Below are 25110 nucleotides of genomic sequence, written 5' to 3'. Positions count from 1 at the left end.
CTCCCGTGGAGTGACTTCGGAGGTATTTTCATTTCTCTAAGTTTCAGTTTCTTTATTTACAAAATAGGGGTTACACGGTGACTGCCATCTGTCCCTGGCAGGGCTGAATTAGATCGTGTACCTGCAGAGCATGCCGCAAGCTGGAAGGGGCTATGCAGACGTGACGTGCTGCTTTGGGGAAAGAGGGTGCTGTGGCAGAGTGGTGCAAAGGGGCCTGTCTTTAGGTTTGGGAAACCTGTGGCGGTGACGCTGCTGATGCTGCGCTCATATCCCCTTGGCTCACCTGATTCACCTGCAGCTGGGGAGCTGGTCTCCAGCCAGCATCCCTTGAGACCCCCTGCCTGAGGGCGTGTCTGGCACCACGGGAGGTTCCTGTCCCAAAAACTGGCACAAGGGGCAGTGTGGCAGCACTAATGCCAGGCAATTCTCTACCTGCGCTGACAGAGCCAGGTCAGGTGGGAGGTTGTTTTCCAGCGAGGTGGAGCCTGGTCACCCATAGCAGGGGCCACTCCTCAAAGCCCCTTCAGTGGCTTTTCTCCTTCCAGGCTCCCTTTCCTTATGTCCTCAACTCATGCTTCTTGGAATCACCTCCAAAACAAACGACTTGCCTCCAAGTCCTTGTCCACTTCTGGGGAACCCAAACTCTGCTGAGGTTCTGCATTGCCTGTGTCACTTTGAGCGGGTTGCCTTGACCTCCTGGACTTGAGTTTCTACAACTGTAAAATGCAGGCAGTACCTACGTCATCGAGTCGTTAAGAGATAAAGCACGTGGAAACTCAGACTGAGGCAACGCCAGCATTCAAACTGTGTAGGAGCAGCAGAAGCTCAGGAAGTGGAGGAAGGAGCCTGAGCCGCCTGTGTCCACAGGGCACAGAGCGCTGCTGACAAGTGAGACCTGGCACAGTGAGGCCGTGTTGCAATCAAAGCAGAAGAGAAAGAGGACAAGGAAGACGGCAGGATGCAGGTTTCCAAAGACAGTGATCTGAGTCTCACAGGACTAAAGAGACCCTTAGTAAAGTTAAAGAGGCCCAGAAGATTTCTGCCAAAATCTTATAATTGGCCAGACAAATTGCCAGATACCCAGTCAACACTGGATGAAGTCTTTATTGGGTCTAGGAATCAGCGCACAGCTGCCATTAAAACTCACGTTTTGGGCTTCCCTGGTGGCGCACTGGTTGAGAGTCCGCCTGCCGATGCAGGGGACACGGGTTCGTGCCCCGGTCCAGGTAGATCCCATATGCTGCGGCGCGGCTAGGCCCGTGAGCCATGGCCGTTGAGCCTGCGCGTCCGGAGCCTGTGCTCCGCAACGGGAGAGGCCACAACAGTGAGAGGCCTGCGTACCGCAAACAAAAACAAAAACAAAAACAAACCCTCATGTTTTGTTAAATGTGCAATATACTCTTTCCCATAAGTTTTAATTTTCCAAGATGAAGTGCCCAGCATGCCTTTTGGAAGTTATTTCCTCCGAAGTATTGATCTCTGTTTTAAGTTACCCATTCCTGTTATCCGCCGTCCTAGCTGACCGTGTGGAATTCCCCCTTTCACCTCTGTGTTCCTCATTGGAAGTGATCTCCATGTGGGCAGGGACCACAACATGTCCTGGTCACTGTGAAGGTACAGCGCTGGGCATAGAGCAGAGATGGATGGATGGACGGATGGAAGGATGGATGGATGGAAGGGTGGGTGGGTGGACGAGGAGTCCACACAAAATAAGCCTTTATTGGGAGTGGGTTGAGGGTGTCACAAGTACAGGCCCTGGATGGTGTGCACAGAGCGCTTCCAGCTGTCCTTCCAGCGCTGAGCCTCCTTCACCTGCAGTGTGTTGTCGTCCTGGATCTTCTTCCACTCCTCTTCAAATGACGCTAAATATTTCTAGGAGCAAGCAGCAGGAGGAAGCCACGTGAGGAAGGGCTTCTGGGCTCTGTGCCCTAGAGGAACACTGTAACCTGCTGGCAGTTAGCTTTGAACCCACTCCAGGCACCGGCAAGGGTTCCACAAGTCATTTCTCATTTACTTTGCCCAATAACCCATCAGCCAGGCCCGGTTGTTTCCCACATTTTACAGATTGGGAAACTGAGGCTCACAACCTTGCCTGGGGTTATTTAGCTAGAAAGAGGCTGAGCAGGGACTAGGACCTACTCTACCTGATTCTGCACTCAGCCCTCCTTCCTAATCACCATCCCACACTGTAGCCTCCTTGAAGCTCGGGGGTCCTGGCTTCCTCCAGAGGCTGAGCCCACTAGGCCTGAGCCCTCACTGAACTTGGCAGCAGAGTTGCCCCCTCTGCCTGGGTCTTAGCACGGTGGCCTGGGAACTGAGGGCTCTCCAAATACTGGGGTCAGCATATCCCAGGATGAGGTTTCTCTCTGGGGCACCAGGAACAAAGGTCCACACATCTTCAGAGCCGAGAAGTCCCGCAGGAGGCTTCTGGGTGCAGCCTCCTCTTCGGGCAGGCCCCATGGGGTCTAACAGGCACTGGGTTCAAATCCTGGCTCTGCCACTCTGCAGTGCCATAGAGGGGACACACTTCTTTAAGTCTTAGTGTCCTCAGCAGCAACATGGGGACAATTCTACTTTCCTCATGGGCTTGTTACAAGGATCCAATGAGAAGGCTCACGTCGAGAACAGAAACTGCAGCAGGTGCTCAGGAACTGTCCCTTATTCCACCCATTGTCACGCGCTGCTCCCACGGCCTCCATGCCTGACTACTCTGTCCCCTCACTCTGTCTCAACTGTTCCTCGGAAAGTCTTCCTTCACCACCCCCCCAACCCAAGTCTGGGTGCGGTGTCTCTCGGCTGGGCTCCTGCAGCACTGGGGCTCGCACCATCAGACCCGAACTATCATTGGGACTGGACACGACCTGTGGCTCACCTGCTGGTGCTTAAGAACATTGGCTGTTCCCAGTGCTGACACTGTGCCCTGGGGCACCCTGACGTGTGTCATCTGCTCCATGGACCAAATGACAGGGCACCTGGTGATAGCAAGCTCCCTCCTTCCCAAGGCAGACACACCGAGCTGCCCTGCGTTCCCTGGGGTGCACCCACCCCACCCTGTCTCTCCACTCACCAAATAGATAGCATCTCGAGCTTCCACGGACGCCAGGTGGCCCAGGGTCGTTTTGGTGGTAGTGATTGATGGTGTTTTCTGGAGGAGAATCTTGTGTTGGATGGTGACTTTGGTGGGTTTGATTCCCGGCCACTTCCTACAAACAAACATGCATGAAAAGTCCTGCAGGCTTATCTTCATCATTCACAGTGCACCCTTCATCCATGGTGAAAAAGGTTAGCATTTCTTTAAAAAAAATTATCATGCTTTAAACGTCTTAATTAAAAGAAAAACCCTGATAATAAACAAATGGGGCCTAATGAAACTTAAAAGCTTTTGCACAGCAAAGGAAACCATAAACAAGACGAAAAACCAACCCTCAGAATGGGAGAAAATATTTGCAAACGAAGCAACTGACAAAGGACTAATCTCCAGAATTTACAAGCAACTCATGCAGCTCAATATCAAAAAAAAACAAACAACCCAATCCAAAAATGGGCAGAAGACCTAAATAGACATTTCTCCAAAGAAGATATGCAGATTGCCAACAAACACATGAAAGGATGCTCAACATCACTAAACATTAGAGAAATGCAAATCAAAACTACAATGAGGTATCACCTCACACCGGGCAGAATGGCCATCATCAAAAAGTCTACAAACAATAAATGCTGGAGAGGGTGTGGAGAAAAGGGAACCCTCTTGCACTGTTGGTAGGAATGTAAATTGATATAGCCAATATGGAGAACAGTATGGAGGTTCCTTAAATAACTAAAAATAGAAGTACCATATGACCCAGCAATCCCACTACTGGGCATATACCCTGAGAAAACCATAATTCAAAAAGAGTCATGTACCACAATGTTCATTGTAGTTCTATTTACAATAGCCAGGACATGGAAGCAACCTAAGTGTCCATGACAGATGAATGGATAAAGAAGATGTGGCACATATATATAATGGAATATTACTCAGCCATAAAAAGAAATGAAATTGAGTTATTTGTAGTGAGGTGGATGGACCTAGAGTCTGTCATACAGAGTGAAGTAAGTCAGAAAGAGAAAAACAAATACTGTATGTTAACACATATATATGGAATCTAAAAAAAAAAAAAAAAACATTCTAAAGAACCTAGGGGCAGGACAGGAATAAAGACGCAGACGTAGAGAATGGAAGTGAGAGAGTGGCATGGACATATGTACACTACCAAATGTAAAATAGATAGCTAGTGGGAAGCAGCCGCATAGCACAGGTAGACCAGCTCGGTGATTTGTGACCCCCTAGAGGGGTGGGATAGGGAGGGTGGGAGGGAGATGTTAAGAGGGAGGGGATATGGTGATATATGTATACGTATAGCTGATTCACTTTGTTATACAGCAGAAACTAAAACACCATTGTAAAGCAATTATACTCCAATAAAGATGTTAAAAAAAAAAAGAAAAAAGAAAAACCCTACTGAGCATTTAACATTAAGCTTCGTCAAGTTCTTTTTTGCATTTTCATACAGTTTAAATCCATGTGTATATACAGTTGGGTTCTGCATGGGGAAGGGGAATCCCACACCTCTAGGTGTTTCCCTTTTCTGGGTCTCAGTTTCCTCATCAGTTGGCCAGCGAGGTGGCAGTCATCAGTTCCTGGCCTGCTTTTCCTATTCTGCTATAAAACCACTGCTGACAACTTAGCTGGGCAAATCGTTGCCTTACTTCTTCTTCCAGAGTAACATTCTTGGGTCACAGGGGACAAGCACTTTGGTAGCTCTTGTCATACATGATGGACAGCTGTAGTGGATCACAGTGCCACCAGCAGTCTGAGAATGTGCCCCACACTGGGACAGGCCTCCATTTCTTTGGGGGCCCCTTTGTGGGTCCTTATCACATGAACTAATAGCTGTTGAGCTCTTAGTATGTGCCGGGGCACTCCAAGTACAATCTCATTGAACTTTCTCTTCATAATATCAGGTAAGGTAGGCTGCCATGCCCATTTCACAGATGAGGAAACAGGCTTAGGACACAATCCCTTCCCAAGATTACCAGGTTTGTTTGACGTCAGAGCTCGTAGCCCTAACCATTCCACTGCACCACCCCCAGCAAATACAGCCATTTGTGGTATTACTCCCTGCTCTCGGCTCTCACCTGCTCCCCCGTTCAATCAGAGGCTTCTCACTCTCTTCCTTCAGGGAGAGCCCGGTGAGTTTCCTCCGTATTAGGATTGATGTTTTCTGTTTCGGGGGCTCCATCTCTGGCAGGCAAGAGACAGGTTACTGACGGCGGCCTCACCCACAGCCTGAGATCAAGGGGAGCCCCGACCTTACATTTAGAGAAATGAGGGCTCGCTCCCCTCTTCCCCACTTGGAGTCTCAGGCAGGAGGCAGAGGCCCCTCCCAAACAGAAGCCAAATGCACCATATTCATAGGTGGGGGCCAAGGAGATGGCAGGGGGGTCAAAGCTGGAGGATGCGAGTTATGGTTTGGGCATGGTTCCCAGCTCCAAAGCCCTCAGAATGATGCTCTGACTTTCTTGCAGCTTCTGTGAGCCCCTGAATATGCTTTGTAGAGCCTTCTTTGGCTTATACTAGCTCAAATGGGTCCTGAACTAAGAATTTCTCCTGGAATGCATACATTCAAGGTTGTCCCTCTCATGTCTGGCTCACTGACCTGCCCTTTGACGTGAACAGAAAGGGGCTCCGTCCACGCGGTGAGCAGCCCTCTGCACCCTGGTCTGCGTGGATGGCAGGGCCAGGCTGCTTGGCTCAGATGCCTGACTTACAGAGCAGGAGAGGCTCCTGCAGACCTGGTGCAGGGGGTCTCCCTGGCCTGGCGGTTCCCTCCAAGTTACCGAGGCTGCCTCCCTGCCGGCTCCTCTCGCCTGTTCTCCCTCAAGTCTGAACCCCAGGGTCTCTGCAGGCTCTGCTCTCCCAAACCAGGCTCACATTTGCCAAAGAGACCCCCAACACTGGAAAGTGACCAACGCCTCGAAATTCATATACATTTTGACCTAGAAAGTCCACTTCTAGGAATCTGTTGCCCTGAAACAGAGAAATATGGATGCAGATGTTCCCTTCAGCACGATTACAGGAGTGAAAAGCTGGACGTGGCCCGATGTGCACCAGCACGGAACTAATCAGTAACATACGATGAACAGCAACTGAAAGTGCTCAAGGAGGTGGTGACTGGCTTGCCCAGCGACCGCCCAAAGGGAAATTAGCTTACAAAAGAGCACACACTTGTGATCCATCCTCCCATCCCCCCACTGATCTACACACAGGGCTGTGCCCGAAGGGAAATAACGAGAAGGAGGACAGCCAGTGTTAAGGGCACTTATTTCTGGGTAGAATGATCATGTTCTTCTCTTTCTTTGTAACTCATATTGAATTTCTCATTTTACTGTAAGAAATATTCATTGTCTGTCTAATGAAAACTTAAAAACATAAAAATAATATATTTATTTACTTAATAGATTAGTGATAAATGGATAATATTTAATATATGATTTGAATATTTGTGTAGTTATAAAAGTAATTGGTGCACATTATAAAAAATTTAAACATCACCTAATGGGGAAAAAGAAAAGATTTTAGAAATCTCTCACAGCCCCACTTACCAGAGATGGTCATCAACAGTCTGGTACCTGTCTCTCAGGCTCCGTTGCTCTCATTCTCTGTCTCTGTCTCCCCCACAGACTCATTTACATATACGCAGGGTGCATGTTTATATCACATGTGTTTTTTTAATAGTATCATAGGTAAGTATAAATGGTCACCTTGCTTTTTCCTGTGACAGTATTCCTTCAGGACTTTCTGGGTGGCACACAGAGACCTACCACACCCACTTGAACAGCTGCACAGTACTCCCTCCTACATCTGGACCATAATTTATTTACCCAATCCTCTATATGTAGATATTAACATTGTTTCCAATTCTTTGCAATTTCAAGCAGTGTTGTGAAGAATATGCTTGAAAATATATCTTTGAAAAAGGATGCACGTATTTCTTTTGGATAAATTCCCGGGGTTAGAATGGCTAGGTCAAAGGCACACACGCTCAGGACTTTGAAGGCCCCGACAGAGTGTTCTCCAAGAGAGTGGGGTGGACGTACAATTCTCTGAGAGGCTCTGTGGTGCTCAGGCTTCCTGACAGCCTCACCAGTGCTGGCTGTCACTGAACTTAAAAGCCTTTCCAGGCTATTGGCGAGAAATGATATCTTAATAATGTTTATATTCACATTTTTCATCATTGGTGAAGTTAAGCATCTTTTAAATTTATTGGCCTTTTGAATTGCATGTTTGTTCTCTATCTCTTTTTACAAATTTGGCCTGTTAGAGTTCTTTATACCACAGGGATATTAGGCCATTCTCTGACCTATTAGTTATTAGGAATATTTTTGCAGTTTGTGGTTCGTCTTTCCATATTTTGACATTTTTCCTTGTTTTTGTTTTGGCCACAGAGAAGTGCCGGCCATTCCTTTATGGCTTCTGGCTCTCATACTTAGGAAAGCTGTCCCTACCCCAAGATTATGAAAATATTTAGCACTAGGATTTCATTTTTTATATATAATCTTTGATTAATTTGGGATTTGCTTTTTTAGTTTTAAAAAAGAGAGTTTTAATTAAAACAGACAAAAATTCATCAGTCCCCTCCATAGAGAATGTATTTTCATTCTGGGGGAGTTGGGGGAAAGCGGACGGCCCACCCCACCCACCCCAGGCCCATCACCCTGTGTCACACACCCTGGGGCCAGGGCACAAGGCCGGTGGCGCACATACTTGCAACCTGGACATCGTCAATGGTGACCACCTCATCCAACTGCAGCAGGAATTTCTCAGTGAAGGCGGCCAAGCTGGCTATAAAAAAACAGCTGTACTTCCGGGTGAATTCCTGGAGGAAACATGGGGAGCACAGTGCTGCAGGGAAAGGAACTTGTCTCCAAAGACAGGCTGAGGGAGGATTTGGGGAGCAGCATGTGAGACAAGACCAGGGCCACATGTCAACTGTGTCCAAGTTAACAGGCATCTGCTCTTCCCCAGGAGGCCTCTCCCTAGAGGGGACTTGGTTTGAAGATAGGCAATGATTCTGAAATGGCCAAGGGACAGACATAGACAATTTACTAAAGAGGAAATAACACTTGACATGGATCTTGGAAAAGAAGTTCTCATTAGTAACTAAGTTAGAAATTTAAAAATGCAAGTTACAACGGCCAATAAAGACCATCTCCACCTATGACACCCGCCTGCTTTCATACCCTGCTTTGGCCAGGGTGTCAGCAAAGGGCCGTGCTCAGTGCTGTTGCTGGGCTGTCAGTGGGGATGACCTCCGGAGGGCAGTGCAGCCCTCAGCATCTAGACATGGAGTGGATGGCACTACTGACCTCCAGCTGCTCCCTGGTCACCGCAATCAAGGTGTCCAAATCTTCCTGCCTTTTCTCTTCCACCTGACACAGAGACTCCATTTCTTGGAGATGTGTGGGGTGTCCGAGATTTGGGTGGAGCTTCTGGGCATTTTCATCCTTCAGAAAATCCAGAAATCAGTAGGTTTTTTGACCTGGTCTTGAGGTCAGGACCAAAAAGTCACTGGCCTATGTCCTCTGCCAATTATGGCCACGGCCAGACTGATGTGTGCACTGACCTGGGTGTGTGAAGGGCTGAGGAGTGGCAGAGGAGGGAAGACAGGGGCATGGCTGGAGCTGACTCCAAGGGTTAAGAAGTGGGAGAGCTGAGCATCTGCCCCAGAACAGTCAGGGTTTCAGTCCAATAAAATCAACAGCATCCACGTCCCATGGCTCGAAGGACCATGTGGACAATTATTGTTGATCTCAATGGCCATAGCCCCGTAGAACCAGCTGACCTACTGGTTAAATCCAACAAGGAGCGTGCTGAAGGCCTTCAATGAAGGAGCTGTTGGCTCAGCTCTCGTCTCTCCAGTGCCTAGTGTCCCTCACCCCCATCCAACAATCCCAAGCCTGGCCCACATCCTTCCCTGGGACTCAGTTCTGCCGGCGCCCCACCTCCATTTCTGAACTCCCAGGGCCTCTGGTCCTGGAGAGGAGGGGCTGGTCTGGGGGGCCCCACCTTCCTTCTCTCCAGCTGTTCCTGATAATTCGAGAACTGTCCCCGGATCTCTTTGGTAGAGGTGCAATATTTTTTCCAGTGGTGCTCCTTGAAATTTTCCATCACCAGCCAACACACCTGGGGCAATAGCTCCTCAAATCTCCTCATCTGGGCCCGTAATTCTGTAGGAATTGGGGGTGGGGGACCAGGAAAGAGCACAGAGCAGAGCTAAGTTGCTGTGGCAATCTCTCCAACAAAGGCTCAAAGCAGCTTACCAAAGAGAAAGGCTTGGTCTCTAACGTGTTAATAGTTATTCCATCAAAAGGGGTCCTGTGGTCAAACCAGCATTAAAAGTACTAGACTAAACAAGTTCAAAGGACTTCTTTTCTACTCTCTGTAGGACCTTCCAGTGCTTTTAAAAGGCACTGCATCTTTCCGCAGTTCTGTCTTATCCATTATCTCTTCAAATATTGCCTTGACCCTAGTCTCCTCTCCCTCTAGACCTCTAAATAGCTGCGTGCCAGACCTACTCTTTCTTCCATCTCTCTTCACCTCTCTCCCGTATTTCCATTTCTTTGTTCTTCTGTGCTGCATTTTGGTTATTTTCTTTGGTATTAAAGCCATTCATAATTTTAAAATTTCAATGATTTATTTTTCCAATATAGAAGTTTGATTTGGTTCTCTTTCATATTTACCTGGTCATTTTAATAGTCTTTTGCTCCTTACTCATGTTTTCAATTTCCTCTTTTATTTAACTCTAAATAAATACATTATTTTATATTCTGTGTCTGATACATTCAATATCTGAAGTCTTTACTGGTCTCATTCTGCTGCCTCATGCTCAAGGTGCCTTTTTGTGTGTGTGTGTGTGTGTTTTACCGTGAACTCTTATTCTGAGCATTTTATTTGTGGGAATCCCTGGAGGCCTGAACTGAAGGTGGGCTTTTCTGGAGAGGATCTGTAGTATCTCTACTAAACAAGCATCTGGGCATGACTAACTCAAAATCATTTTAAGCTAAGGTATCAGCTAGAGGTCTTATGGATGATCCACAAACACAAAGTTGAATTTAGGTTTATCTAAGTGTGACTTCAGGTTTAAACACCACATAAGAGCTGGCTTATAGCTATGGATTCTCATTGGAGTTTTTCTTCTTCTTTATCCAGTGCCACGGCTTATAACAAGACAGTTTCCTTCTAGTCACTGGGGGAGGAGGGGATGTGGTTTCTGTCTCATTCTCCTTACTAGGCAGATGGAGCCCTGTGGAGACCCTGTTTTCTGTGGCTTGTGCCCTTTCAGACTGCCCACCTTGGGTCGTCTGGTGGTTGGTCTCTGTTCCCAGTGTCCTGGAGGCCATGAAAACAGAGGCTCAAGTGGACCTGGGAGTCAGCAAAGCCCTCATGGCAATAGCCAGAGTCACTGCTCAATTTATCTCTGATTTCCTATTCTCACTTAATCTTGAAGCCCTGTATGTTTCTTACTTTATAGCTAGCTCATCCATGCATTTAAAAGTTTACCGCCAAAGTGTTATATCCAGGATTTTTACATGTTTTCAGTGGGAGAGTTGATCAGGATACTGGACTCCCTGAAGGAAATGGAAGCCTTCATTTAATGTGAACTGTCAATCTGCCCGAGAGGGACATAATCTGCAGCATTTCTCAAACCCATTTGACCAGGGAACCTTTCTTTTGAGGCAGATCACATAGGATGGGATCCCACAGAGTTCACATGGGGAAACTCTGAGCTAGAGAAACAAAATGCTGCCCGTAGTTTCAATTCCAGTCATTCTACAGCTACAGTAATGAGAGCCACTGCTGATGATTTCCCCTGCATATGGTAGGGCTATGAGGGGCTTAATCCTCAAAAAGCCTTGCATGGTGGGTATTATCCTTATCTCCATTTACAGGCAAGAGAAGGTGACTTGGTCAAGGTCATATGGTTGGGAGATGGCAGTGCTGGGTCTTGACCCCAGGTCTGGCCGTCCCCTAAACCTCTCCCTCTTCTACCCGTGCTGCCCCTCAACCAACACAGAAGGCCTGTGATGGGCCCTCAGGTTCCCTGCCTTACAAGCAGAAATAATCAGGACTTATGACTGCATAAAACACACATAGCTGTGGACATGGAGAAATAGGAATGGGGGCGGGACCTATGGGTGTGTTTTCACAGCTCCTTTTAGGTTGTTATAATAAACATAAATGGCAAGATGTATCCTGCCTGCCTCTTTTCATGTCCCTATTCTCTAGGAGGCTATGTATATCAAGTTCATTGTAGCCCAAACCCAGCACAGGCCAGGCATACAGTAGGCACTGTGGAAGGATTTTTTAAATGATTAAACACAGAGGCACCATATGACCCAATAATTTTCCTCCTAGTTATAAACCCAAGAGAAATGAAATCACACATCCACACACAATATGCACGTGAACGTCTGCAGCAGCATCATCCATAATTGCCAAAAGGTGGAAACAACCAAATGTCCATCACCGAATGAATAAACAATACTGCATGACCCCATTCATGTGAAAGCCCAGAGAGGAAAATCTATAGAGACAGAGAGTAGATTAGTGGTTGTTTATGGCTGGGGACATGATGGAGGGACAGTGGGTTCTAAAATTCACAGTGGTGATGGTTGCACAACTCTATGACTATGTTAAAAGCCACTGAATGGGTGTAAAGTGTACAATTCAATGTATTTTAATATATTAAAATTAAATAAAAATTAAATTCATTAAGTGAATATTTCAATAAAGCTGTAAAAAATATCTATTCAATGAGTGAAACATTTTTAGTGATACAAATCACCATATTTCTCGAGAAAAGTGAATTTGTTTTGGCATTGTTGTTTCTCCCCAGTTAAATCTGATCAAGGTTTTTACCTAATTCTAAGATGTCAGCTTTTCACAGGGAGGCTCCTTTGCCTCCCCAGTGACCTCCAGGTCAGGAAGGCATCATTCAGGCCGTGAGAGGCTCTGTGCCCCCCACCCCACCGGCCTGAAGCCCATCTGCTGGCCACACCCACCTATGAGGCAGGAGTTGTGGTACTTATCAGCCTGGCTGTGGTACCCCAGGATCTTCCTGCAGATGTTCTCTGCGCACTGGTCAAAGGTTTCGTACGTGCAGTCGGGCCTGGTGACTGAGTGCTTCTTTTTGCGGTAAAACTCCTGCAGGAAAGGGTTGAAAGTGTGGGTGCCAGGCCCCTCCCAAGGGGGCTCTGGCCCAGCATCTTGGTATCCTCCATCGTGCTCTCCTCACCCCCTGGCCTTCTCTACTGCTGTCCTCTCTGCCAGGGTTGCTCCTCCTCCCTGTCTGTCCTTGTCACCACTGTCAGTATCCCAGGGCTGTGTGAGGCATGAGTGAGCCAATGGTATAATTCTATGTATCCTTCAAGACTAAAATGGGTCTTCCACCCACCAGGCCGAGAGCTTTCTCTGAAGCGCCAAGCTGGGCCACTAATACGGATGACCCAGAGCTCTTCTCTAAAGATTCACAGCCCAGGGGGAGGCAGACAGGAAGCACAGAGACACCCCTGTGTGGGGTGCACTGGACCAGGGCCCTGGGTCGCTCCTACTAGAGGCCCCCTGCTCCCACGGCCCCACCCATCCCTCTGTGGTGCCACCGTGTCTGTCATCCTCTGCTGGGTGCTGGCCTCTCAGGGACAGAGACGGGGCTTGTTCCTCTTGGCACACCCGGTATCTGACACACGGTAGTCAAGAAATGGTTGGTGGCTGAATAAATGGGTAAATGAATGGATGAGCTTTAATTTCTAGGATGAAAGACAGCACATAAGGTGACAAAAGCTGGGTAGCATGGTCATGCGGGCTGCAGTCCCCTTTGTTCAGTTTCACCCAAAGGCCATTATCAGCAGAAGGCAGGAGGCAGAGCCCACTGGGGACGTGTGACCAGCAGATGGCAGAGGGGCAGGTAGAGCCCTCACCTCCACCACGGTCAGCAGGTGCTCGTTGCTCTGCCACAGGAGGCTCAGGATGATGCCTTTAAAATCCCTGCAACACACAGGAGACAGATCCCTGAGAGGCCTTGTCTAATCACACTAAATGGTGTGGACAAAACCAAAGGGACTGAACATTCTGAGTACTCAGCAACCCGGCCAGAACTGGAGTTGGACAGCTCAGGATGCCCAAGCACGTCCCCACCTAATATTTCTGTTCATCTAGTTTAATGCCTCTTGCATGTGACAAGCTGAGCCTGGCAGCTTCCAAGTGTCTCTGTTCTCTTTTGTCCTCATCACTTCTTGTAATTACTCATTCCTGCCCCAGGGCCATTGCTCACACTGATTCCTCTCCAGGGAACACTAACTTTCCTCTTGGTCACGTTTGTTCCTGCTCTTCCTTAGATCCTGGCTCAGTGGTGATTCCTGACTGCCTTGTTCCAATGCTCTTCGTGGCCCTCAGCTTTACAGCACTCCCCACAGGGGGACTGGGGGCTGATCTGTGTGACTGGTCATTAGCCCCATCTCTCCCAGCACCTGGTAAAGTCCACCAGGACACACACTGTGCATCTGTTTTTGTTCACCGTGGAATCCCCTGTCCCATCGCAGTGCCTGCACCTAGCAGTGCCTCAGTCTTGGTTGAGGGAAGAAAGAATGATTTCTTATAAATATTAGTCAAATGAGCAAGACTGCCTGTAGGACCAAACATCCTCTTTCTGGTACCCCTGGCCTTTGGGTTGACTGTGCGCACACAGGGTCCTTACTGAACAAACCTGCACAGATCCAGTGAATATTCCTGTTGGTTAGGTCAACTGTCTCAACAGTAAGACTGAAATAAGGGACAGATGTGTTAGAACTGCATGTACCTATAGGACAACTGTTTTTTCACAATTTCTATAAAGTGATGCAGTGACTGCTTTACACACACATCAGTTTTGGCATTTTCTAAAATACATGTATATAAGTCATGTGATCTTTCATTTAAAAATTCATCATAATTAAAGAAAATTAGAAATAAACTGAAAAGCAAGAAGAAAAAATAAATGCTAACATTTTACTGTATTTCCTTCTGCTGATTTTGTTGTTGTTGTTGTTGTTGTTGTTGCGGTATGCGGGCCTCTCACTGTTGTGGCCTCTCCCGTTGCGGAGCACAGGCTCCGGATGTGCAGGCTCAGCAGCCATGGCTCACGGGCCTAGCCACTCCGCGGCATGTGGGATCTTCCCGGACCGGGGCACGAACCCGTGTCCCCTGCATTGGCAGGTGGACTCTCAACCACTGCGCCACCAGGGAAGCCCCCTTCTGCTGATTTTTAAATTGGTTTGGAACTAGGTTCATGTGCATTTTACATTCTGCACACTTAAAAGTGTTCCCCCTACATTATGATATCATTTTAAATGGCTGTGTGACACCATCGAGTATGTATGCACCATGGTTTACAATCCCCTATTTTTGGACCTTTAGGGTTTTTTTCCATTTTTAACTGGGATAAAAAGTATTGCATGGTATATCATGCGAGTGTTTTCTTCTTGATAGATGGTTTCCTTGGTAGAGGGACCCATGGACATGCACAAAAGGCATAAACTTATGGCCTTCACTATACCTTTCCTGACTGCTTTCTGGAAAAGTAATTTGCTGTCTGTTGACCTTGACAAAAACTCTCCCCTCGAGCCAACGTTAGGCTCCTCTGCACGCTTTCACTATACTTTCCGAAATACTTTTCCACTGTGTGATTCATAACCCTGGCTTGATTTTACTAAGGATAATTTGGAACGTCATTGGCTTCTTGGGGAAACAAGGTCTCCCCAAACTGGAAGGGAGACCCCCTCTAAGACCTCTCTCCCCCCCAACGCCTATGCTCCTTCTTCCTCCTTTTGCCACCTTCCACCTTCCCTTCCGTTCCCTGGTTTCCTTTGATATGACCCCTTCATAGCCCTACCTCCTCTGTCCGTCTGTCCACCCTGCCAGACCTCTCCTTTCCCACTCCAGCCCTCAACCCCCTGCAGTCGCTTGAACTAAATTCAGGCGTCCTGTCCCCATCAGGGCTCTCAAGGGACAGAGGAGCTCCTGAAAGCAACTGACTGAGGCTAAAGAGGAAAAAGGGCTAATTTGAAACAGGCTGGATGTTTCACCCGCTCATATGCACTCTAGAATTCGGAAACTCTTGTTAAGTATACTTATTTTATGGCAATATAATTATTTCTGTGAATTCAACAAAAAGCTGTCCTCCTTGTAACAGGACGTAATTGGAAACATTGATGTATAACCAAGGCTTTGACTGAAATGTCATATGGACAATGATGCATAGGATCAGATATGACCAAACAGTTTCAAGAAACTAAGGTTGACTTCATGGAGACAATGCTTCAGAGCCCTCTTGGGAAAACCCACCTGGCACCTGGCTTATGAAGTTCCCAGCCTCACAGGTGAGTAAGGAAAACCTTAAGGTACTGTGGGGACCTCAAGAAGAGAGGCTTTCACCCAAATCTATAGGTACTGCAGGTGAAATCTGACTCACCTTTTTGGCTTCAAGAGGCTTTTAAGAGTCTAATCTGAGATTCTTTTTGAAAAGTTCCAGCAATGTAAACGTAAAACGTAAACGTAGTTTAGGTGGTTAGTCACCACGCTTGCTGCATTTATGTAAATAATTACAGGCCAAAGCTAATGAGACCAGACTTGTTTTGTAAACAAGAATCAAAAAGAAGGGGGCTTCCCTGGTGGCTTGAGAGTGGTTGAGAGTCCGCCTGCCGATGCAGGGGACAGGGGTTCGTGACCCGGACCGGGAGGATCCCACATGCTGCGGAGCGGCTGGGCCCATGAGCCATGGCTGCTGGGCCTGCGCGTCGGAGCCTGTGCTCCGCAGCGGAAAAAAAAAGGGCGACATAAATTTTATGTTTCAGTGGGAAACTATAGCACTCTCTCGTGATTAGTAGATTCTATCCCTATTCATTGGCTTTGAGGTTTTGTGACCTCCCTGGAAACTGGCATGGATCTTGCTGTCATGTACGTTTTGTCAGTTCTTACCAAATCTCTGTTCTAGTCTCTTTCAATATCTGGCTACAACACTCCACTGAGAGCTGAAACCTGACTCTCTAGGTCCCTGTTGGGACTCGAGGCTGTTCTGTAGCTGGCTTTTCCTCCAGGATCCAAAGAAGCCGTGCCAGCTGGAGTGGGGTGATGGGCAACTGGAATGCCAGGAGCTACTCCCGAGTGGGCCACTCTGGGTGCTTCAGGCCCAAGGTCTATAAAGCCCCTTGACTGGCTGCCCTACTACCAAGTCTCAGTAGACGGTTCAGCTGGCCCTTAAGGAACAAAAGGTGACTGAATAGAAATGAACTTATTGTTCAAAGGAAAAAAGAATGTCTTCTTGGTGAACGTCTAAATTTGGTGGAAATATCTCTCAATAAATTTAGGTGAGTTAGGCTGAGACAAACCAATCTTGACCCTTACCCATCCCCATGCCAACCTCTCCTGCTCTGCCCCCTACTTCCTATTTCCCTTAGCTGAGTTAGATTTAGCTGCCCCCTGACAAAGATGACAGGTTAAAATGGAGTTAAAGGACATGGCATTGACACTTACTCCGCCGGAGGAGGTGGCTTGTCTCCGAGCACCCGGTACTTTCTATCTCGTCTGTTGGGCTTGGCATACTGTGTGATGCTGTGGGGCAAAGGTGGGGCAGTGCTCTGGAGGCTGGAGATAAACACAGGCAGATCTGAGCCCGCGTGAGCCCCACCCGGGCCTGCCTGTGCGGCCCGGTGCTTCGAGGTGCTCCCTCCTCATTGGCAGCTCTGGAGACAGCCTTATCACGGGGCTGAAGCCCTGACCACTAAAACTCACACAAGGCTGCCAAGAGTGGTTAAGGGACAGAGGTGCTCGAGCCCAGAAACCTGTATCCTTTTCTGTGGTGAGGACCCAAAGAAAAATAGGTTGAGCCACATGTAGGGTTGCCAAATTTTCAAATAAAAATACAAGTTAAACTTGAATTTCTTAATACAACACTGTAAATCAACTATACAACAATAAATTTTTTAAAAGAACTCAAATTTCATATAAGCAATGAGAAATTTTTAGTGAACATCCCATGCGATATTTGGGACACACATGTATAATATTAAAAATATTATGTGTTGTTCATCTGAAATTCAAATTGAACTGGGCATCCTGAATTTTTATCTGGCAGTCCTAGCAACATGTACTTCATTGGTAACCACTGAGAGATTGAATATGCAAATGGACAACAGCTGAACCATATATAAATAGAGAACTCTGGCCCATAAGCTGCAACAACCGGCCTAGGACACCAACCCCTTAGCTACAATAAAAAACTCAAGAAGCCGGCTTGCAGAAGTCAGACTTGCAGGAGGACAGATTGCTATTTCTAGTGGCAATCCAGGAAGCCAAACAATACCGTGGAAAACCACCCAACTCCCGGACAGGTTCCCAGGGTGGGAGGCCATGCGAGCCAAGCCACTGGGCAGGGGTGAGCACAGACCAGTCTAAAGCCGGTGTCAGAGCTGGCCCCTCATGGGGTCCCTTGGCGTGTCAGGGCTGTGAGCACAGAAGGTGCACTCTGAGGACATGGTCTGGTAAAGGGTGGCGGGGTGGGGTCTGCGGAGGGGAGATCGCAGGCAGCCTAGCCTTTCTACCTCGCTGCCAAGGTGGCACCGGCAGTGGACAAGCCCTTCTTCACAGAGCGCTCTGCCCGGTTCCGGAGTCGCTTCAAGCCTTTGGGTGACGAGCACCCGGGACAAGAACAGAGGATCCAAGGTGAGGTGGGGCCGGGTGGCACCACCAGCTGCCCCACCACCGGTGCCCTGAAATCTGTTTGCCTCTACCTGTTTGGGACTTCTCTTTGTCACGCTGCTGGGTTGGACATTTTGAGTCAGGAAATCTGAAACCAAAGGAAAGGATGTGAGCTTTTCCCCAGTGACCATGAGCACTGCTCAGGCCAGGCACTGGGCACCATCCCAGTTAGCCCACGATGCCACGTGAGTCTGCCCAATCGTGAGCCCCACTTCAGAGGAGGAAGCTGAGGCTTTGAGAGGAGAAGCCCCCGCACAAGGTCATGGCTGTCAAGGGTGGGCTCACATGGGGGCTGGCTCCCGAAGGCTCAGGGCCCCACTGTGTACACCCAGGCCACTCACTGAAGGATCTTCCTGACCACCTCCACAGCTGGGTCTTCAATCAGGGACTTCCCCATGCGGCTTGGCTGGCTGAAGGACTTGGGGGTGACCACGTCTACCTTGGCCTCTTCTTTATGGGCTTTTGAAGACACCAGGATGTCACTCTCTACCTTCAGGTCGGTCAAGATGTTGTCCTGCAGGCCAAAGATCAGGGCCCGACTGTGTGGGTGGCAGGCAGGCAGGCAGGCAGGCTGGGTTCCCGTCCCAGCACCACCTTGCCCAGGTGCTGTGGCTGGAGGCCAGCTGCCTGACCTCTTTGAGCCTCCCTTTTCCCTTCCGTGAAGTAGCAGTGATCATATCTACCTTAGAGGACTATTCATTCATTCATTCACATGTGCATGCTTCAAAAATGTTTCTTGAGTGCCTGCTTTCTGCAAGCCTCTGCCTGGGTATGGGACACAGGATGAAGAGGCCACATGTGACCCTTACCCTCATGCAGCTTACAGTCTGGTCAGGGAGACAAGACATTTATTTGATCACAATGGTCTAAAATGGGGCCAGTGTTATGAAGGGGAAGTTCCAGCGTCTTCCCTGAGGCTGAGGGTCACGGACCTGTAAGGCCACCCGTAGATGTGCCCAGGCAGTGTTTCTGACCAACGGACAAGTGAGTGAATGAGTGCATGGATGAGTGAGTGGCCACCTCCACCTCGAGTTGGACCTTAGAGAAAGGGTGGGAGTGGTGGCCCACCACGAGTGCTTAGTTGAACTGTCCCCTATTTTATCCTGCATCTTGGCTCAGCGCTAGACTGTAAGCACTGTAAGGGAAGGACTCCAGCTGGACTCCTAAGTTTCATCTTGTGGGGCGCAGTACTGATGGTGTGATGGAGGCTTAGCGCTAGTGGCACGGCGGGAAGAGCCTCCCCAAAGGAAGGGCTGGTTCAGAGCGTGGCAGTGTGAGGCAGGGCCTGAGGGTGGCCAGAGCAGAACTTGAGGGGTGTCCGCTTATGCTACCATTGGCTCTGTCACAGCCCTTCTGGCAGCTGGTTGAGCACCTCTGGTGTTTAAAGCTTGGTGAGAGAGGGTGGGGTGAGGGTGACGGGTTCTGCCCTCTTGGGGCACACCGTCTAGGGGAGACGGCTCCTAAAAGGGAGACCTCACTGCATGGTCTGTGGGCTCATGGGGAACTGGGACATGCCAACGAAACCAGGGGGTGAGAGAAGGCCTGGGGGAAGAGATCTCTTAGGGGGGGCCAGAGAAATGAAGTGCCCATGGAGGGCAGACCTTGGAGGAGGTTGCTGCGCAGGTCTAGGTAAAAGGTCTGGATTTTATCCCAAGGGCAGGAGAGTGACACGGGCAGACTGGCTTTGTCCAACATGAGGTCTGGCTGCAGCTCTGGAAATGGATCATGGGGGGAAGTGAGAGGATAAGGGCAGCCAGGCGGGCAAGAGACGGGGGGGTTGGACAAGGCCATGGGGGTGGGGTGGGAGAAGCTGGTGGCTGCTCATGGCAGCGGGTGGGAAGGAAGAGGCTGAGAGGTGAGGCTGCCCTGAGAGCTGGTGGGCCCTGATGGCAGGAGGAGGTGCTGCCAGGAGGTGAGGGGTCTCCTAAGAGACCAGTGCAGGGAAGTGACCCATCTGGGATTTGAACCCAGATCTGACTCCACAGCCTGTGGCCTTTCCAAGGCATCCCAGCAGGCCTGACGTCCAGCAGTGGCCTGGGAGATCTTCTTGCCTTGGGCTCTACTGAGCCCTGTGGGTTTCCTGGGAGCCCGGACCCAACAGCTCAGCTGCTCTTCCCCACGGCCGCCCCATCCCGTTCCTTACGGTAAAGACCACTTGAGTCACGGATACCATGTCCAGCTTGCAGTTGAGATACTGAATCCTCTGGCTCAGTTTTTCTTTCCAAGTTCGAACAAGGCCAAGGAGGTCTTCTGTGGTCACTCTCTAGTGTGAACATGGAGGGGAAAAGCCACAGGAAGCAGGCTGCGGGCAGGCAGGCTGACTCCATGTGAACTGCAGGAACCAGCTGGCTGGCAAGGACACCTCTTGGCTCCATGGAGGCCCCTCACTTGCAGGGAGGGCCCTGTGGGAGTGGGGAGCCCTGGGCTGGCTCTCTCAGGTGGCTCCACTGCAGCAGTGAATCCTTCCCTGATGGGGCATCGGGAGTTCTATTCCTAGTTCTATGGGTTTGTTCTGGGCAAATGATTTAAGCTTGCTCTACTTAGTCTCCCCATCAGTGTGATGGGGACACAGAATGTTCCTTAGGATCTCTTCTAGTTCTAATGCTCTACGTGTAGAAGGAAATATTTGGCCCAAGATGGTGAGGGTGGGTAGGCGTGAAATGGCCACAGCCTTTCTGGAGGGTGATCTGGCTATCAGATCAAATACGTCAAATACATGACCCCTTAGAGCAACAATCCCACAGACCATACCTTGCAGGGGGCAGGGAAGCACCCGTGAGGATGTTCACCTTCCCCAAGCAGCCCGCACAGCGCTCAGTGGTCCCCACACATTGCTCCCTGAATGGCTCACTGACCTAATGGATGACCCAGGCCAGGTGGCGCCTTGACCTCTTCCCACTCCCTTCATTTCCAATGCACCCTGAATCCCGCCCATTCCCCCGCCGCTCAACCCCGGGATTGGAACATGTCCCTGCTGGAGTCTCGAGTGGTGATACTATTTGGTCTTGGCACTCTGCCTCATTCCTACCTGCCTCCCTGCCTTTCTGCACCCAGCAGCCAGAAGGTCTTCTTTAATGTGGCACTGAGCACACGGCCCTGGCCACACCCTTCCCTGGTCCCCAGCGCCTTCACCGAGCATTTGATGCATTGCTTCCGCCTCCTGATCACCACCCGGCAGGAGTGTCCAACCAGTGTCCTCTGCCAACACAGGACCACCCGCCCGCTCAAGCTCATGCTCCCCATCCCATGCCAGGGTCTGTGCAAGCCCCCTGGTACCCTGCCCAGTGCCCTGACACATCAGATAGGAAGTGAGGAAATGTGGGAGAGCAAATGCTTCTGCTCTGAAGAGAGAGAGTTGTCCCTAAAGGGCCTGCTGAAGCGGTCACAGCAGATTAAGCTGGTTTTCCCCTGCTCCCCTGTGTATGTGTAGAAACATCTGCACGAAAACACAAGAGGTTACACGGGACCTCCACTCTGTGCTTTGTGGATGTTCGAACTATTTTCCACCAAGCACACGTAACTATGCAAGAAAAAGCAGTAAAGATAGAAAAATAAACGTCCTCTCAGTGCTAATAACAATAAAACCTCAACTTAGTCACTGAAATGGAAGACAGAACCCCTGGCCAGGACATCTGGTTCTCGAGTGCCTGGCTGAACTGTGGAGAAAAGATTACTTGGAGTGGCCAGGGTGCAGGTGGCACAAGGGACAGAGACATGCACTAGAGGCAGAAAAACAAGCAAGTCAACAACATAAACACGCAGAGACCCGCTATGCTGGTCAGGGCCTGGCAGGCACCTGGAACCTCTCTTCTCCCAGACTTTGCTCCAATTTGGACTTTTCACAGCTTATACACAGAAAATGGAAGTAACCAATTTATGTGCAATGGTCAAAACAAAAGTAAAATCAAACAAAAGGTGGGTGTTCAGAGGGCAGAGTCCTGCCTCTGTTATTCATCCAGGGCTGCGTTCCAATTACAGGGAGGGAGGCCTGGTGACATCAGAGGGGGAGGGAGGCCAGACTCAAGCCCCTGTGCTCACTGGCCTCGAGATGCCTGCCTGGGAGGTGCTAGAGGCCGGGGGCAATGGCTGGTTTCTCTTCTCGTCCTTAATTACATTGAATAAAACAGGAGTTAAGTAGGAAGGCTCAGAGGCCCCGCTGGTGGTGGAGAAATCTTACAGATGTAAGTTTATTTCTAGTTTACGATTCTGGCCTGATGCATCTTTACTATTCATAGCTTAGTATCCACTGAGCACTTACTTTTTCATCTCTCCTTGAGCTTCGGCACATTTGTACCTTGCTTTGAAGCTGTTCCAGAGAAGAATTTAATCCATCTGCTTGCAAATTGGATTTTGCCACCTAGAAAAACCAGAGGTTCTGAGATTTGTTTCTAGAATACTTATTTTGATCAAGAAAATGTTCAGCAAATCATTATCTGAGAGGTGGATTAAGTATCGAAAAAATGAAATCAGGGGGAAAAATGCACAGTCATATCAGGAACTCGATCAATGCAAATTTAAAGGACTTTTTTTTTACTGTCAAATAGTAAGTTTTAAAAATAAAACTAGTGACCTGCAGTACTGGTTGAGGGCATTAGGAGGACACACTCGTGCCCTATTGGTGAGGGGATGTCTGTACAAGCCACCTGGAAAGTACAAAAAGCCTTAAAACATTCATGCTCTAACCCAGTAATTCCAGCTCTGAGAGGCACCCTATGGACACCATCAGAGTTTCCAGTGCAAGCATGTCTAACACACCATTGTGTATATTATAAGTGAAACCCACCAGATGTTCCTCCAAAAAGGAATGGTTAAGTAAAAATGGCAACACATTCAGGAGAGAGAAACCATCAAAGTGATGGGGGTTTTTTGGGGTTTCTTTTTTGCGGTTCGTGGGCCTCTCACTGTTGTGGCCTCTCCTGTTGCGGAGCACAGGCTCTGGACGCGCAGGCTCAGCGGCCATGGCTCACGGGCCCAGCTGCTCCACAGCACGTGGGATCTTCCCAGACTGGGGCACGAACCCGTGTCCCCTGCATCGGCAGATGAACTCTCAACCACTGCGCCACCAGGGAAGCCCCAAAGTGATGTTTTTGAAGAAACTTTTCAAGATAATACAGCTTAAAAAAATTGTAATAAATAGCACCCTTCCCTTGTCCCCACTGCCCTGACCCTCACTCCAGCACCAGGAGCCCAGCTCACACGGCCCTGCTGACCTGGCCCCCACTCCAGCCTCACTGCTCCCCACTTTTTCTTGCTCGAACTCTCTCTCCCCTTGGCTCCAGATCCCCAGGATTTTTTTCACGATCTCTCCAGGACACTGCTCCCCACCCTCCTGCCTGGCTGGCTCTTCCTTCGCCATCAAGCCTTGGGAAACACCACTTTCCTAGTCCAGATGAAATCCTCTCCTCTACCTCCCCACACACCTCACACAGCCCTCATGGCCTCTGTAGCCCAGATGGCCTGGCATGGTTAAGGCCTGAATTTCTGGTGTCAGTCAGACCTGGGTTCACATTTTGGCTCCACCATTTAAGAACTCTGTGTTCTTGCCCTAAGCCACTTAATGACTCTCTGCCTCAGTTTCTTTATCTCTAAAATGGGGATAAGAACAGTACTTGCCTCACACAGCTCTTGTGCGGACTCACACAGTTAATCAAAATAAGCCCACTGGCAGGCTGCATGGTGCATAATAACTCAGTGGATGTTAGAAACTATTACAATTTAATCTCTGACTTCCGGGCTGGAGTGCAAGTCCCATGGGGCAGAGACCACACCAGTATCCCCAGCACCTGGGACAGTGCCTGACATGCAGGTGTGTGTGATAAACGTCAAGTCCCATGGGGCAGATGAAGACTGAATCTGTCCTACCTCGCACTTGATGTTCACTTGCAGATTTGTCAGCAACCGCTGGATTTTCTCTATGAAAATAAGGTCCACAGACAGGTTATGGAATTTACTTTCAAACTTGTTGATGACATCATTAGCCTTAAAGAAAGAGAAAAAGTAAAGGAATGGAGCTTAATTTGGAACTTTTGGACTTTAGAAGCAGAGGGGGACAGGCTCAGTTAATGGTTGGAAAGGGGGCTTGGCCAGCCTATCAGGCAGTGAGCAAGGTAACCACCTTGTAAGCGGGTATCAAGGGAGCCTGGCTAGAGGTCGTGGTGGGGCCCGCTCACCTGGTCCAGGTACTCGCTCTCCATCTTCTCCATGTTGATCATGATTAAATTTTCAACAGACTCTATCCGGGCAGCTTCCTTCTCCAGTCGATGACACAGTGAGTCAATTTCTTCAGAAGAAAAGTTGCCTCCCTCTGAGAACAATCTGAAAATAATTGGGGAGAAATAAATCCACTGATCAGACCTGAACCTTTCCACGCAGTCCAAATACTGTGGTTGACCAGGCTTTAGATTAAAACTACAAGATCATGGAAAAACAAATGCAGGTAGCTCAAGGACAGAAGCAGGGCAACAACCCAAATGTCCATCAAGAGATGAATGGATAAACAAAATGTGGTACATCCACACAATGGAATATTACTGAGCCTTAAGAAAGAATGAAATTCTGACAGATGCTGTGACATGGATGAGCACTGAAGATATTATACTAAGTGAAAAAACAGACGCACAAAAGAACAAATCTGGTGTGATTTCACTTCTACAAGGTCCCTAGAGTAGTCAAATTCATAGAGACCGAAAATAGAATGGTGGTTCCCAGGGGCTGGGGGAGGGCAAAATGGGCAGTTTGTGTTTAAGTTAGTGTTTAGAGATTCAACTTGTGAGGATGAAAATGTTCTGGAGATGGATGGTGGTGATGGTTGCACAACGGCGTGGACGTACTTAATGACAGTGAACTGGACACCTAAGATGGTTAAAATGGTCATTTTATGTTATGGATATTTTATCCCTATTAAAAAATGGAGGGGCAAACAAGACCACCTCTCAATAGAGAAAGCCCAGCGGTCCACAGAGGCCCCAGATGCTGGGTCTCACCTGCAGTGCCTGACAAACTCAACGTTGGTATAGCGAAGCTTGCCCAGGCTCTCCTCCAGGTACCGGCGGAAGCTGCGCAGGGTCACCTGGACGATGTTGACATAGCTGAGCAGCTCCTGGTGCAGAGTGCTTCTGACAGTGACCAGCCTGGGGGACACGGGAGGGCAGGGTGGTGACCTGGGCACAGGCGGGCAGCCTGGGAGGTGGCTTGAGCTCCACATGCCATGCCCAGCTGTGGGGTCACCAGAACCACTGCCTGTCTTCTCTGGGTAGAAAAAGAGTCCTTAGAAGGAA

At 49.0% G+C, this 25110-nt stretch overlaps 1 protein-coding gene across 1 annotated transcript in view; it reads right to left on the bottom strand.

Moving 5' to 3' along the window:
* Positions 1–1740: 1740 nt before the first annotated feature.
* The window catches only part of CCDC180 (coiled-coil domain containing 180), a gene marked incomplete at both ends in the record, with an annotated part of 55624 nt that continues 32254 nt past the window's right edge, over positions 1741–25110 (bottom strand). Inside the window, 17 exons of the mRNA XM_079706416.1 lie at positions 1741–1872; positions 3068–3203; positions 5179–5284; positions 7808–7919; positions 8410–8547; positions 9110–9270; positions 12106–12247; positions 13021–13087; positions 16610–16687; positions 17677–17755; positions 17866–17921; positions 18175–18347; positions 19977–20096; positions 22092–22190; positions 23696–23812; positions 24004–24148; positions 24817–24963. Coding sequence (XP_079562542.1) covers positions 1741–1872; positions 3068–3203; positions 5179–5284; positions 7808–7919; positions 8410–8547; positions 9110–9270; positions 12106–12247; positions 13021–13087; positions 16610–16687; positions 17677–17755; positions 17866–17921; positions 18175–18347; positions 19977–20096; positions 22092–22190; positions 23696–23812; positions 24004–24148; positions 24817–24963 — 2008 coding nt within the window. The remainder of the gene's footprint in view (positions 1873–3067; positions 3204–5178; positions 5285–7807; positions 7920–8409; positions 8548–9109; positions 9271–12105; positions 12248–13020; positions 13088–16609; positions 16688–17676; positions 17756–17865; positions 17922–18174; positions 18348–19976; positions 20097–22091; positions 22191–23695; positions 23813–24003; positions 24149–24816; positions 24964–25110) is intronic.

This window comes from Hyperoodon ampullatus (assembly GCF_949752795.1).
Source record: "Hyperoodon ampullatus genome assembly, chromosome: 6".
NCBI lineage: Eukaryota > Metazoa > Chordata > Mammalia > Artiodactyla > Ziphiidae > Hyperoodon > Hyperoodon ampullatus.
Note: the sequence above shows the minus strand (reverse complement) of the source record. Positions and strands in the feature narration are given on the sequence as shown.